The 15,021-nt window shown below is 49.3% G+C and overlaps 1 protein-coding gene across 1 annotated transcript in view; it reads right to left on the bottom strand.

Moving 5' to 3' along the window:
- Positions 1 to 7,722: 7,722 nt before the first annotated feature.
- The window catches only part of Uspl1 (ubiquitin specific peptidase like 1), a 31,280-nt gene continuing 23,981 nt past the window's right edge, over positions 7,723 to 15,021 (bottom strand). The window contains exons 8-9 of the mRNA XM_051162848.1: positions 12,875 to 13,032; positions 7,723 to 9,814 (exon numbers count right to left, since the gene is read on the bottom strand). Coding sequence (XP_051018805.1) covers positions 8,037 to 9,814; positions 12,875 to 13,032 — 1,936 coding nt within the window. The 3' untranslated portion in view covers positions 7,723 to 8,036. The remainder of the gene's footprint in view (positions 9,815 to 12,874; positions 13,033 to 15,021) is intronic.

Below are 15,021 nucleotides of genomic sequence, written 5' to 3' on the forward strand. Positions count from 1 at the left end.
ACAGCAGTTCTTTTTCGCAAAACATTTTTAGAAATGAAATAAATGCCCCCACCGTTCTGGGTTGATAACCACAGCGCTTCTGTGCTTGCTTGCTGTTTCACGCTGCAGCCGCTCACTCTTTTTCAAGAGGGTGTGCGTGGAGCGTGTGTCTGGAGCTTGGTTCACGTCTGTTCACAAACGGTTGTGTTTGCACTGGAAACTTGCAACGCGAACAAACACCACTCAGAAAACAAACAACAACAACAACAACCAAAACAGAAAACCGAATAGTGAATGCAGTTTGCTCGGTACAGTCGCTTCAGCTTCCAAACAGAACAGAGGAGCAAGAGACAGCACTGTGGGCAGAGTTTAGGGAGAGCATGCCTTGCAGAGGTTAGCTAAGCGGCTCCCAGCTTTGGGACAATGGGTTTGTATCTATGTAAATACGTTATATGTAACCTTAGACTGCTGGCAACTTTCCCCCTCAAATTTAGCTTTTAACAGACATGGTGTGGGTTCGTGTTTCAAAGTTTTAAAAGAGAGCCGGGTGAGGTGGCACACGTCTTTAATCCCAGAACTCAGGAGACAGAGACAGAAGGATCTCTGTGAGTTTGAGGCCAGCCTCAACACGGTGTGTTCCGTGACAGCCAGGTCTACATAGGGAGTCCTTGTCACAGAGGGCTTTTTTTCCCCCCAACGAAAAACCTTCCATAAAGACAAGAAATCTGCTACCATAGTAAACGTTCTTCCAAGACGGAAGTTGTGAAGTCAGGCCTTTGTCTGTGGAATCTATGCAGAATAAAGAGAACGAGACCTACCGCAGTGCTTCTCAACGGATGGATGGATCGCGAGTCCTCTGAGGTCACAGATGGATCGCGGGCCCTCTGAGGTCACGGATGGATCGCAAGCCCTCTGAGGTCACGGATGGATCGCGAGCCCTCTGAGGTCACATACCCGACATTTACAATGATTCACAACAGTAGCAAGATTAGTTATGAAGTAGCAAGAAAAATCACTTTAGAGTTGGGGTGCGGTCCCCAAAATGTAAAGAATTATATTACAGGGCCGTGCAGCATTAGGAAGGCTGAGAAGCCCTGCTTTAGAGGGACAGTTACCTGAGTCCCTGAGGTGTCTCTTAGGAGCCTAAAGGAGGCTGGGACACTGGGCAGAGTAACAGAGAACTTTCCAAAACATTCTTAGCTTGAAGCTTTGCTGGAGTCCCCCAAAATGCAAGGTATTTAGAGTCTATCCTGTCCGTTGGTCTGCGCAACAGACTGGAAATGAGTTGGGTCACATGACCATGTCTACACTGTAAATATTTGGGGGGAGGGGCTTCTGAGACAGACTTTCTCTGTGTAATGGCCCTGGCTGGCCTGAAATTTGTAGATCAGGCGCTGGCTTCTGCCTCTGGAGTGGTGGGATTACAGGCAGGCGCCACCTGCCCACCTCACACTTTAAATCTTACCTAGCATAGTATCTGCTATTACTAGAATTAGGAGTGCTTCCATCTTGACACTGAAAAGTGACCAGCTGTTACAAAGCTGGGAGTGGGGGTGGGGGAACCTGGCTTCTGTGCCATGGTCCTTTTTGGCTCACTGTCTTTGTTCCGTTGCTTGAGCTGAACACACACAGCCTTGTCCTGTGCTCCTCCATGAAAAATTCCCTCGTGACATGCACTGACTACCTGCTATGGGCTCCTTCCAAGGCCCTGCCACCTCATTGTCCTTCAAGTTGCTCTGCAAACTGTATCCGGTCCCTCATGAAGGCACAGACCAAAAATAAAGTAGGAAAAATAGATAGGACTACTTCCCTCAAGAGTGTGGGGGCTTGGGCTTTTTAAGCCAGGTGACACTTTTTAAGTATTTATTTTTATGTACATTGATGTTTTTCCTTGCATTGGTATTTGGGTGAAGGTGCTGGAACTTCTGGAGCTGGAGGGACAGTGCTGAGCTGCCATGTGATCGCTCCAGCCGCCAGCTACTGTCAGGAAACAAGCAACGTCTGGACTGGTCCTCCAGACATGTAACCCAGGGCACCCTCCAGATGGTGGATGACACCTGATACCAGGGTCCTTTCCCTGATGTGTTCTTTCCATCTTGAGCCCATTTGCCTCCCAACAACTGAGCAGTCTCCTATCAACCACCATACCACCCTGAAACCAGCACGCTGCCCCTGGAATGCAAAGAGCAGACAGCAAAGCTTCCTTCCCAACATTGTCAACGGACACTGGCCTGTCACATGACACACGATCAGTACGGAGGCAATCGGTCCTTAGGTTTGAGTGATGGAGACAAACAAAACCGCACGTGACTGATGGCCAGCATGAGGCACAGTGCTATTTCCAGGCTGCTAAGGAGGCAATCAATATGGTGGGAGCTATATCTTCCTGATGGATGTGAACCAAGTCATTGAGACCAAACAGGAGGAAGGATATTTAAGACCAGAAGACTCAAGGCCAGTGAGCAGGTTGGGGGTGTGTGTGAATGCAACAAGCATGTGGGGTGCACGTGGGACAAATGTCCTTCACTCCGCTTGTTGGACAAGCCCTGGAGACCCCAAGATGAGACCACACCTCACCAGGGGAAGTCAGGGACTACTGGGGGATTCTGCTTCCAGAAGAAGAAGTCAAGGGAGGTTATATGGCTAGTTGGGCAATAAACTAAAGATTGGGAACGGCTGAGAGGCAACTGCATGTGAAAGGCGAGGTGTGGCCAGTCGGGGATCAGAAGATTGTTAAAACGCATGTGATGCATGCGATTAAGGAAGGTTGGATGGGTTAGGCTGGCACAGGAGTGGATGGATGGCTTGGGTAGGGACTGCATCATTGCAGTCTTCATTGGAGACATTCAGAATTTGGAGCGGAGTGCGGCGGGAGTGAGGAATACTCGTTTGTCTTAGACTGGGCTTCCAGCTGTTGCTCTGGTTGTTCTCACAGGCTGGGCTACAGTGATCTTCCAAAGTTGCTGAGTGGATCTTAGAGAAACCTGGAAATATGAAAAGTTATAAATTGCCCATACTCAGCTTACCTTAGTTATGTCTGATTTTCCATCATGGAATTCTTTTATTATTATTATTATTTATTTATTTATTTTGAGACAGTGTTGCTCTGTGTAGCCTTGGCTGTCTGGGACTAGCTTTGTGGACCAGCATCATGGAATTCTTTTATTATTATTATTATTATTATTATTATTATTATTATTATTATTATTATTATTATTATTATTATTATTATTTTGAGACAGTGTCTCCCTGTGTAGCCTTGGCTGTACTGGACTCACTTGTAGACCAGGCTGGCCTTGAACTCACAGAGATTTGCATGCACCACCACAACCGGCTTGTGGAATTCTTTTTAAAGCCTAAGCTAACTTTGCCTCTGTAACTGATGATCTTGAGCCTCTTCCCCACCTCCTCTTCAGAACGCTGAGGTTATAGGCCAGCACCGTAAAGCCTGGCCATTACGTCCTACCGAACCTCCAAACACGAGGGTTTTGAGTAGGACACACTGAGAGCACGGGTGTGGGGTTCTCAGTCTCACTTTGTTCTTCCTTTTGACGGGGTGCCCCCGCCCCCCCCCCTCCGTTGCCCAAGGCTTTATGCATGCTAGCCAACCATTCTACCAACTAAGCTATGCTCCCCCATCCCGCCCCCCCCCCTTTGAAGTTAATTTTCCTTTTAAATTTTATTTATTAAAGTCAAGCTTCCTGAAAGACTACCTCAGGGTTTCATGGAGCCCTGAGAAAATTCCAAGTGGGAAGCTAAGGGCTTTCCCCAAATACGTTCTGATGAATTTTGTTCTGATGTGCAAGGGGATCAGAGACTCACAGACTTCTTAGCGTCCAAAGCTTGAAGTCTTGGCTTTTGTTTAGTGAGCTTGTATTCAGAGTTCTGACAAAGGCCAAAGCATGTCAAATCCCTAAGTGCTGAGTGGCTCTACACTGCCACAGCCCCAAGGCTCTCGCTCAGGGAAAGCTAGAGCCTTGACTACACAGCAGAAAAGCATGTCAGCACAGGTCAGTGAAGCCAAGTTACTTTATTAACATGTAGACAGAGCCAGGGCAGGGTAGTTCATAGCCCGTAGGATTTGGGGTGGGCTTCAGAGAGCTGTCCTGGAGTGTCATTACACTGTGTGTGTGCATAATCCTGTAGCTGTTACATAGCTCAGATGTTAGTCATAACAACGTGCCATGATGAAGATTGAAGGAAAAAAGAGAAAGTTACTTTACTTATTGTTCTTAAAGAAAGGCCGGGCATGGTGGTGCAAGCTTGTAATCCCAGCACTCAGAAGGCAGAAGCAGGTGGATCTCTGAGTTCGAGGCCAGCGCGGACTACAAAGCGAGTTCCCAGGACAACCAGGGATAAAACAGAGAAACCCTGTCTTGAAAAACAAAATAAACAAAAACGGTTTTCTATAAATGAGACTGGAAAGTGGTTTCACAGGCTGTATTATTAGACTCAGAGTGAACAGGTGAGGGACCCCAAGGCTGCAAACACTCCGGCCCAAACAAGGCGAGGGTGACTGCTGGCTTTATCTAGTCTGATCTGTGAAGGCAGTTTTGGCTTTAACCCTGAGTAGTTTGGGAGTTTCCGGACTCTTAGCAGGAAGATAAGCTAGGTCTTGTGGGGGTGGGGGGCTGGTATCTCCCTCCCCAAGGGGACTTAGTGTCTTTGTCTTTCATGTAGGTATGGGAAATAACTAGTATGAAAGTTTTAAGGTCACACAAAAACCAGAGTAGAATAAAAAAAAAAAAAGCTGTTTTGATTTTTTTTTTTTTAAACTGAAGCAATTAATGGAAGAATTGAGGCAATGCTAACACAATGCGTCCTTGTTACACTGTGGAGTGACTGGGTCGGTGACTTTAACAGTGACCCTTTCAGTGGCTTCTGTGAAGATTTACATCAGCAGACGCAGATTTGCATCCATTCCTTTCTGGTTTGCTTCAGGGACACCACTCACTGGGCTTGAGGCGGTATTCACTGTTTGGTTAGGTGTGCTGGATGTGAGGGTCTCTGCAAACACCGCAGCCTGCAGTGTGGATCCAGGGGAGGCAAGAAGGAAATCCACTCCAACTTGAGTCAGCAGCCAGTGTCAGTCAATCTTTGAGACTCGGGCACTGGATGGTTTATTTTAGGCATACTTCCGGTTCCCCGGTGATAATAAGACCAATCCTGAGGGCCTGACAAAGCTGAGGACAAAATACAAGTGACACCTTCCACAGAGATGCGTCCTGTAGACAGTAAGGAAGCAGGCTCAAGGCAAACAATGCTCATCGTATGGGTGTGCAGAAGGGCAGTGCTACAGACAAACCAGAGAAACAGGCTCAAGGTAAGGATCTGTGGGAGCCAGTGTGGCCTTGCCACGACACAGCATGGAGGCTACAGGCCCCCTCCCCTGCCTTCTGGTTTCCCCAGGGCTTACGTGTGAGCACAAGGCCCTAACACCTCCTACTGTGAAGAGATGGGTATGTGTGCGTGCGTGTAGGGCCCTCAGAGGCCCTGTGTGCACAGACCCACAACTACCTGACGGATTTCGGCTCACAGCGTGGGGTGTACAGTCAGACATGGCAGGCAAGCGTGGAAGTGGGAAGGTGAGGGGTGCAGTGGTCAAGCCGTATCCAGTCAGGAAGCAGGGTGGGCAGGGAATGCTGGCAGGCTCAAAAAGCCCACCACAGCGATTCACTCCCTCCACCAAGGCTCTACCTTCTAGAGTCCCACAACCTTTCCGATGCAACCATCAGCTGGGGGCCAAGTGCTCAGAAACAGGAGCCCGTGAGGGTATCCCTAAAAATCAGTAGTTGCAAGGTTTTCCATGGTCATTATGCTCAGAGTAATGGGGAAACAAACAAACAAAAAACCGTGAGCTGCTAAAGACACACATTCCCAGCCGAGGTCAGAGGTCAACACTTCCCCCTTCCCAGTTCAGCTTTTCACTGTGACGACGTTTTGTTCATGCCATGGAGGTATTTAGCGTTTTTGGGTCCTAGCACAGTGTTGCTAAGCACAGGCAGTATGAATTGCCTTGCATTAAAATAAAATATCAGTGTGTCACAAGTTTGTTCAAGCTTGAGTTACAGCACGCTGGTCAGGAGTCCACTGTTAATAAACACTGCATAACTTAGTAACCGTGAGAATGAGTAAGGCTCAAAGGAGCGCACGCCTGGGTTCTCCAACAGCAGTAATGAAGTTCCTTCCTGCTGAGCTGATAGACCTTGACTGCCAAGGCTGTCAGCAATCACGGGGCACACCCCTGCGCGTGTGGAAGCTCCTCACAGAGCAGCGGGCCTTCATTTTACCAGCTCATCTCAGGCTCACACACAGGGCCTGGCACTTAGCAGCAGCTGTGAATGGGCAGTAACGGGCAAAGGCTGAGCAAGCAACTCCATACAGAAACCCGGTGGCTGCAACTTGGAACCCAAACTCAGAATGTCAAAGGAAGAAGGCTCAGGGGATCAGTAGTTCAAGGCCAGCCTGGGCCACATGAGACTGTTTCAGAAGTTTTTGCAGACCTGGGGAGATAGCTTCCTAGGCAAAGCGCTTGCTGTGCAAGAGTTAGGATCAGAGTTCGGAGTCTCAGAAGAGCTGGAAAGGCTCAGTGGCTGCCACAAGTTCAGAATTCAAGAGGCAGAGAGAGGGTACTCACACAGCCACAACACACGCACGCACGCACGCACGCACGCACGCACGCACGCCACCTGCACCTTGCCTCAGTGAAGGAGAGTGACAGAGCAAGACTCTCAGAAGACAAATTTGGGGACGCATACACACCAGTGTTCCCTACAGGTGTACCCCACCATAACACAAAATAAAACATGTAAAACATTTCCCGTAGAACACACATTATTTATATAATCAGAGGGGGAAAAGAGATTTAAGAGTAAATATGAAAGACAAGTTATTAAATACAAAGTCGCCAGCCAAGTGTTTATCACTGCCAACCAGCCCACCCATCAAAATTCAAGTTTTGATTGAGACACCTTTTTTTAATGTGTTAATTTATGCACATTTGGTGTTTGGCCTGCACATATGTATATATGTGTGAAGAAGTCGGATCCACTGGAATTTGAGCTACAGATGCTGTGAGCTCCCATGTGGGTGCTGGGAACTGAACGTGGGACCTCTGGAAGAGCAGCCAGTAGTCTTAACCACTGAGCCAGCTCTCCAGCCCTAGGGAAGCCTTTCTGAGCGGCCAACTTTATCTGGAACCTGAGGCTGACCAGCCCAGTACTTCTAAGTCACCCACCATCTATAATTTGGACTTTCCGCGTTGCCTGAGTCACAGGAAGACCCAGGCTTACATGAGTTAGCCCTTCACCTACAGGACTAAGGGCAGGCTCACCGACTAGTGTTTCTGGTAGCCCGGCACATGTCCACATTGAACATAGAGGGACAAGGCCTCCTGTCACCCTCTGTGGGGAAGAGAAGCAGAAGATAGTGGCACTGATGCACTCAGTATGTTTGGGTTCAATCAGAAGCAAGCTGTCCAGGTGTCCACCCGCTGCACTCAACAACTTTTGTTTGTGTAAACTAGCGTTTTTCTGAACCAAACATATATTTTAAAAAGGCACTTCATTTCTGCGTGCGTGTACGTTTGTGTGAGTACACATGCATGGCCTGGAGGCCAGAGGTCAGTGCTGGATGTCCCGTGAAGTCCACCTCATTGCTTGAGATGGGGTCTCCATGGTAACTGATGTGGCTGGACTGGCCAGGCAGCGAGCTCCTGGGATGCAGACTGGGGCCCCAGGTGTGCACTGCCATGTCTGGCTCTTCACCCTGCTTCTGGGAACTGAGTCAGGCCGCCATGCTTGCAGAGTGAGGGCTTTACCACCTGAGCCATCGCCCCAAACTGCTGTTCTTCTACAATCACAGACTGAGACGGAGAGACAAGGCCGAGGCTTTAATTTGCAGCAGACCCCATGTTCACAGGCAGAACCAAAGGGAGACCCCAGCAGCTTACAGATTCCCCAAGGCAGGGCACATGGCTGTGCACTGCAGCGACTGCACCACAAGTCACATCCTCCTAGCAGCAGTGGTCAGGACTCAACTAAAACACTTGCACGTGCTCAGCAACTCTCAAACAGAGAGTCATCGAAATGAGGTATGTCTAATGTGTCATCTGGCAAAGAGGGGAAAAAGTCATCAAAAAGATCACTCTTCATGGGGCTCCCCAAGTTCAAGGCTCCTATACAGGCACTGTTTGAGGCTGGGCACAGCTCAGCGGCACACTGGCCCTTCCTGGGGCTGCAGTAAGTATGGTCCTGCCTCAGACATGTGCTCTGGGGAGCAGCACTGAATCCTGGTGATGGGGCGCTATCCCCCATTTCCAAGTACCTCAGCTCAGACTCCACACCTCCTGAGGGCTCTGCCAGGGCTGTAGGTGACAGCAACTCTGCTAAAATCTCCTCGTGACTCTGGCTGCCACATGAGGTGCCACCAGGAGCAGAGGAACACCCGGCTTTGCCGTCTGCGAGGTCGATTTGATGCTGCAGCTCATTTAGGAGGTCTTCTATGGACTCGCAGTCATTTGGAGAGCCACAATGGGACACAGGCTCTGAATGGTCACTTGTGGGTGTTTCATGGTGTGGGGAGGACATGAGGGCAGCTAGTTTCTTCTTTTTTGCTTTTAATTTTTTAAGAAGTCTGAGCCGAAGCTTATGGACCTGATCTGCAGCTGCATCTCCACGGCTTGCTGGAGAGATGGCGCTTTCACTGCTGTGGGAACTGAGGCTGGGGGGAGCTGCACAAGAGCCTTCCTGCCCCGTCAACAGGGCTGGTGAGGTACTCCCACCAGCATGTGGCAGGGCAGCTGTGCTACCCGGCGGTGGAGAGCCGCTGCTTGGAGACGGCTTGTCCACATGCTTAGCTTTCCGGGACATCCTCTTAGCTTTCCGGTTTACACTTTTCGTCTTAAAGCCATCAAAATTATTGGCTCCTTTCACCAAGGGCTGCAGGTCAGTTACCGCTCTGCTCTGAGCTAAAACGCAGGGCGGCATAAAGGTGTTGCAACCCCTGCTCAATAGCCCTTTCACCCAACTGCCCACGAACGCTTTCTTCTGACTGTCTTTAGGGAGCTGACTCTGTGCTGACCTGGCTGTGGTTTCTCTTTTTCTCAAATGAGATGCCTGAGATTTCCCAGGTTGCTCAGGGTTTAACGTCTCAGTTCTCCATGGCAGCAACTGTACCTGAGTGTCCTTCTCAGGTGCTGTGGACTTGAGCTCCTGAGTAGGAATGGGAGTCTGGGCATCAGTCCCAGGGTTAGGACCCATAGCACCTCCTCCCTGCAGGTCTGCGCTCCCAGTGTGGGATGTGAAACCTGAATCCACACCCGGAGCGACAGGCTCTCCTTCACAGGAGTTAGACAGTAAGGAAGTCCCCAGGGAGGCCTGTGGTGGCAGGGCAGGTGCTCTCACGAGCCCTGAGCTTCCTGTCACAGGTGTGTCTTCCAACAGGCAGTCTGTGGAGTCAATCTGAAAAACAGAGGCAGCTTCCTGGACAGGCTCTTCCAGTGCTGAGGGTAAAAAGCTTTCCACCGAGTCTTTTGATCCTGAAAGTGCACTCTGTCGATGAGCTCCAACTTGGGCTTCTGGAAGAGTCTGAGGAGTGACTGGCATATGTGTGGGCTGGGCAACTGTGGGCTGTGAAGTGGAGGGAGAAGTCAGCAGCTCCTCAGCTGGCGCAGGCTGCACAGCCGCCTTTGTGCGTGGAAGGCGGGAAGCTTCTGCAGCTGGCACCTGAGACCGCCTTTCCCAAACAACAATATGCATCTCTGATGCAGGCACGCCACATGCCATGTGCCTTTTAGCACATGGACCCTTTAAGTCATCACACTCCAGCCAACTCCCTAGGAAACAAGAAACAAAGCCACAGGTTAGACTGTGGGGACACCATTCTTCCTTGCAGCTGTGTGTCACCGAGCACCACAAAGGCAGCACTGGGAGCACAGCCTTCTCCTTGTCCCTCCATCTGCCACAAACTACTAAGGGTTTCCTTTTAGCACAGAGGTCATGGGCTATGAAGGGCAGGAGTCTGAATAAGCAGGGGATCTGCAGGGTGGAGCACACCCTGCTGCGCTGTGGGGAGGGGCTGGGGTCCCTGGCAGCCCTTCCCATTTGCACAATGTCAGAGACGTGCTAGGTGTAGTAGGGCAAGGCTATGGGAAGTGGGCTAAGCACGCAACAGGAGTAAGGAAGTAACCAGGTACTAGTAAATAGTCCTTAAAAGGAGAAGGAAAAAGGGACACCTTAGAAAGATAACTACTTTTCAGCTGGGCGATGGTGGCACAGGCCTTTAATCCCAGCACTTGGAATGCAGAGGTAGGCAGATCGCTATGAGTTCGAGGCCAGCCTGGTCTACACAGTGAGTTCCAGGACAGCTGGAGTTGTTACACAGAGAAAACCTGTCTCGAAAAAACAAAAAAAGAAAAGAAAAAGAAAAATAGCTTTTTTTTTTTTTTTTTTTTTTTAAAGCAAATAACAAATGCTGGCAGGGTGCGGTAGAACTGGAACCTTGTATATCGCTGGTAGGAATATAAAATGGCACAGAAACAATCTAGTCATTCGAGAGCTGCTGACTCCACTCTCAGAGCACAGCCCAGAGAAGTCTGCCCATCGGTGCTCCCAAACAGAAGAATGCGGACATTACTCAGTGCTAGGAAAGTAGGAAACTTAGAGCACTTAACACAGAACAACAACGTGCTAAACAAGCCAGACACAAAGTCCCTGGTTCCACCTGCGCGAGGTGCCTAGAGAGCTGTCACATTCAGAGACGCAGGGACAACAGTGGCTACAACAGCCAGCGAGGGTAGGATCGGGAGCTGAAGTCTACTGAGCACAGCTTATCTTGAGTGATGAGTGATTGACCAGATGCCTGGGATGGATTAATGAGTCTATAAATGTAGCTAATTCAGTAAACTATATGCTTGAAATGCTGAAATGGGGAATTTTACATGATATCTACCCTACTACAATAAAAAAATTAAGTAAACAAAAACCATGCTGGAAAGGAAGGAAAATGGAATTGATGCTGAAAGATAGCAGGGTTAGAGTAATTTATATTTATTCACAATGAACACAGGAGCCGTGGAGTCAGATGTGGTGAAAGCGTGGTGCCAAGTGTCATCATATGCACCACACGACACTCCCTGTTCTCTACGTTAGAGAGTAGTGATGTCATTTTAGACAGCACGGTTGCAGCAGTGATGTCACAACCCACAGCACTCTCATACAGCATGGCAGTATGTTTCCAGACATCTGTGGTGCACACAGAAAGCACTCCCCCTGAAAGCTCAAGGCCCCATGAGAAACAGCTTTGAGAAGCAGGGCAGTTCAGGAAGGAGCAAGTCCTCTCTGCAGCTTCAGAGCCACTTAGCCGGCCCTGGGCCAGTCAAAGGGTCTTCTCACTTCAGTGACTAAGAACAAATGAAGGTCTAAGGCCCAACAGATTTTTTTTTTAGAGTCCCTTAAAGAGAAAAATTAAAATTCTGCTAGTGAAGTGGGCTGTGACCTGCGGGAGCTGAGAAGAGAGGTGGGTGTGGGTGACGGGAAGGAAGCACATGGTACACAGGCAAAATGTCACAAAGAAACCCTCTGTGCTGCATCATTAATGGATTGTGGGTCTCATGTACACATGTACAAGGAGACACACATTTATTGGAACGGCCGAAGCGTCAGCACCGCCAAGGGCTAACCATGCTGAGAACAGCAGCACTTCTCCTTAACTGTTTGTGTGAATGTACGATGGCACACCTGGCCCCTTTAGAAGACAACAAAACAGTTTTTCACAAAAGTAAACTTCTGCCATTTGATCTAGCAACCAACCAAACCCCTTGGTATTTACACAATTGGGCTGCAGGGTTTATCTGTAGATTGTAAATATTTAAGTAGCGCTACTCATATCTACCTAAACGTGGGAACACTCAAGATGGGTTCCCTCTCTGTGTGTGTGCGTGTGCGTGTGCGTGCGCACGCAGGCACACACGGTGCTAAAGCATGCGCACATGTGAAGGACGACGCAGACAAGAAGACAACCAGGTGACATTCCCTAGGTACTGTCCACCTTTAATGGAAGAAATGGTCTCTCATTTTCCAAGTGTGAGAGGCTAGTTGGCCAGGCACTGCTGGGATTACACCTAGGTACACTGTGCTCAGCTTTCTGTAGTTGAGTTTTGGCCACTCTCATGACATGACAAGCACCTGTCATTTCCCCGGGCCCCAGAGCATCTTCTCCTGTACATAGACTTTAGCATTTGAGAAGGCTGCCATGAGTCTTTGACACGTTAGAAAGAGCCTGGCCACCACAGCACTTAGATGACGCGATGGAAGTGAGGGCGGGTGGGTGCAGGACAGCAGTGTTTTTAGGGAAGTGAAGCTACGGGTGCCACAACAGCAGATCCATGCTGGCACACACACACATTTATTAATGGATGCACATTGTACAGCGCTGGCCTTTGAGTAACAATGTACTATTGTAGGTTCACTTAGCACGTGTTCCAGTCTGGCATGGGAGGTACATAGATAGCTAATGCAAGTGAATGCAGTGGGTGATGCAGACACCAAGGGTTCCAGGCTGCTGATGGTAAGTTAGAAAAGGACAGGTTGGGAGGCATAGTGAGAAACTGTCTACAGAAACAACAAATGAAGTTAAGAAACACAACGAGCAAAGTGTCAGTATATAAACTCTAAGACATAGGGCACAGAGTCAGGAAGGATACCTAAACACCACATTTTTATGAGAATAAGAAAGGAGCAAAATTAAAGACAAAAGTAAAAATACAGGAAAAAAAAGTTCAAGTGAAGTCTGCCTTTAAAACAAAATCCACAAGGCTCTATTTCTCATGCTCACTTCTGTTTAAAAAAAAAAAAAAAAACAACAAAAACAACAAAAAAAACATTTAAACACTTACCGTCAGCATCTAAAATCCACGTTATAAAATGGTCATTTGCTTGGTACTGGACTACAGACGTGACTTGATAAAGACTACCTTCAAAGTGAAATGCGTAGTGCCTCAAATCCTTCCTCGGTAAGCCTTCCACAAAGTGCAGCATGAATATGGGCGATGCCCTGTGGAAAAGAGGCAGAAGTCAAACTGATGTCATGCCACATGTCTGCCCACACAGAGGACCGTCCAGGCACACAGCACATCAAGGCTAGCGGCACTAGCTTTGCTCTAGCACCTCCAGATGTGTACCTTGATTGGAAAGGGGAAAGTGGCTCTGAGAAGCTTATGACACTGAACCCCTTGGAAGGGCACAGTTGGCAGCTGGGAGCCTCGATGTGGAAGACTGACTCCCACAGTTGTAGCACTACACTGTGGAGCTCTGTAGAGAGAAGCCCAGTGCCTTTCGATTTCCTCTGCTATCGGGTACCCAAATCAATCCCTTCTGTTATGTGGAACAAGTAGTAAGAGAAACCCTTATGCAGAAAATATTCATTGAGCTGGCCAGCTTCCCCCTTACCTCAAGAAATTAGAAGAGGCATTAAATTCAAAGTTGCACTTAAGAAAAACTTAATTTGTACTTAAGGAAAGGAAGAAAAATATACTAGTTGATTTATTATAAACTACAAGATGCTCATAATTTCATATATATCAGTATTACAGGAACATGTCCAACTAGAAACAAACCTACAGGCAGGCTTCAAAAAACTAACTCAAGTAAGTAACAAAACTCTGGGGGTTTAAGAAGTGGGCGGTACCCCTTTTCCTAATAGGATGTCAGAACTTAGCTTATCAAAACTTATTCAGCTGAAAATGTCCAATGTCCCATGTCCAAACTAAACTCAACTCCACTCCAGGCAGCATTCCACGGTGCGGGTGGGGAAAGACATCCACAGACCCACCTTGTGCTCCACTGCGCAGGCGGGCCACAGACACACAGAGCCTCATCTACCACCACACATTGCACTGAGGAAGAAAGAAGACAGAGACCTGCAGACCACATGCCACTCACAGACCTGCCCTCCAGCACAAGGACAGGTGGCTGTAGACACCTACTTGCCTGAGGATGCCACCCAGGGCCCTGCCAGCATGCAGTGGGAGCCACCAAATACTTGGCTGCCATGGGGTGGCACAGGTGCCACGGTGATCTCCCATCCAACTTGGGCAGCTGGGAAAGACACCCATGCACACGAGAGCTATCCCCGCCCCTAACCAGCTGCAGCACTCAGAAGAGTGGCCCTGCATCTATCCTGACCAGCATAGCAGAGCTGACCCTGGGATGGGCTGTCCTCTGCACACTGGCCACCTGAGGCAGCTGACATGGTGTCATGAGAGCAGGTGAGCTGGCCCTGCCCCTCGTTTGCTGCAGCACTCCAGAACACCGTCTTACACCTCATCTAGGCAGCACAGTAGAGCTGGCCCTAGTGGAGTAGGTGCAGCTGGCCCTAAGGGCAGAGTGTGGGAGAGCTGGCCAGGCCATTCCTTTGCCATTAGGTGGCCTGGGTGAGGGGGTGACACCTTCCCATTCCCTTCCTTGGCAACTGCCACCTCACCAGCTATAGCACTCGGAGGGCTGACTCTGATGGCAAAAAATGGGTGAGGCAGCCCCAAGGGTGTAAGAGTGGGAGCACTGGCCCAGCCTCTTGCAGGCTGCAGCACATGGGAGAGTGTGCTCATAAGCCTTGACTAGGTAGCACAATGGAGCTGGCCCCAAGGGCCTGAGAGCAGGAGAGCTGACCCTGCCCCCTGTCAGTGTTGGCATTAGGTGGCCTAGCTGGAGCAGTGCTAGAGCCCGCTCTGGTGGTGTGGCTAAGGGAGAGAGCCGACGTGCTGACCAGCTCGGCTACCACCCAGGCCCAGATCCAGGGCTCTGAGTTGGTCCATCCCAAAATCTGTATCATCTGAGAACAGCTGGGATGTGTGAAAGGGCCAGTCCTGCTGATCCAAAGCTGCAGGCTCTCCATGACACAGGCAACAACAGGATAGGCTAGATGAGGCCCAGTGAGGATCCAATATTGATGGTGTCGCAGAAGCCAGAGATCTCAAACCAGACCAATGACTCACTGCAATGAACATTTGCAGGTGAAGATGTGTGGACAGAGGGATAGACTGTG

The sequence above is a fragment of the Acomys russatus genome, chromosome 19, assembly GCF_903995435.1.
Source record: "Acomys russatus chromosome 19, mAcoRus1.1, whole genome shotgun sequence".
NCBI classification, from domain to species: domain Eukaryota; kingdom Metazoa; phylum Chordata; class Mammalia; order Rodentia; family Muridae; genus Acomys; species Acomys russatus.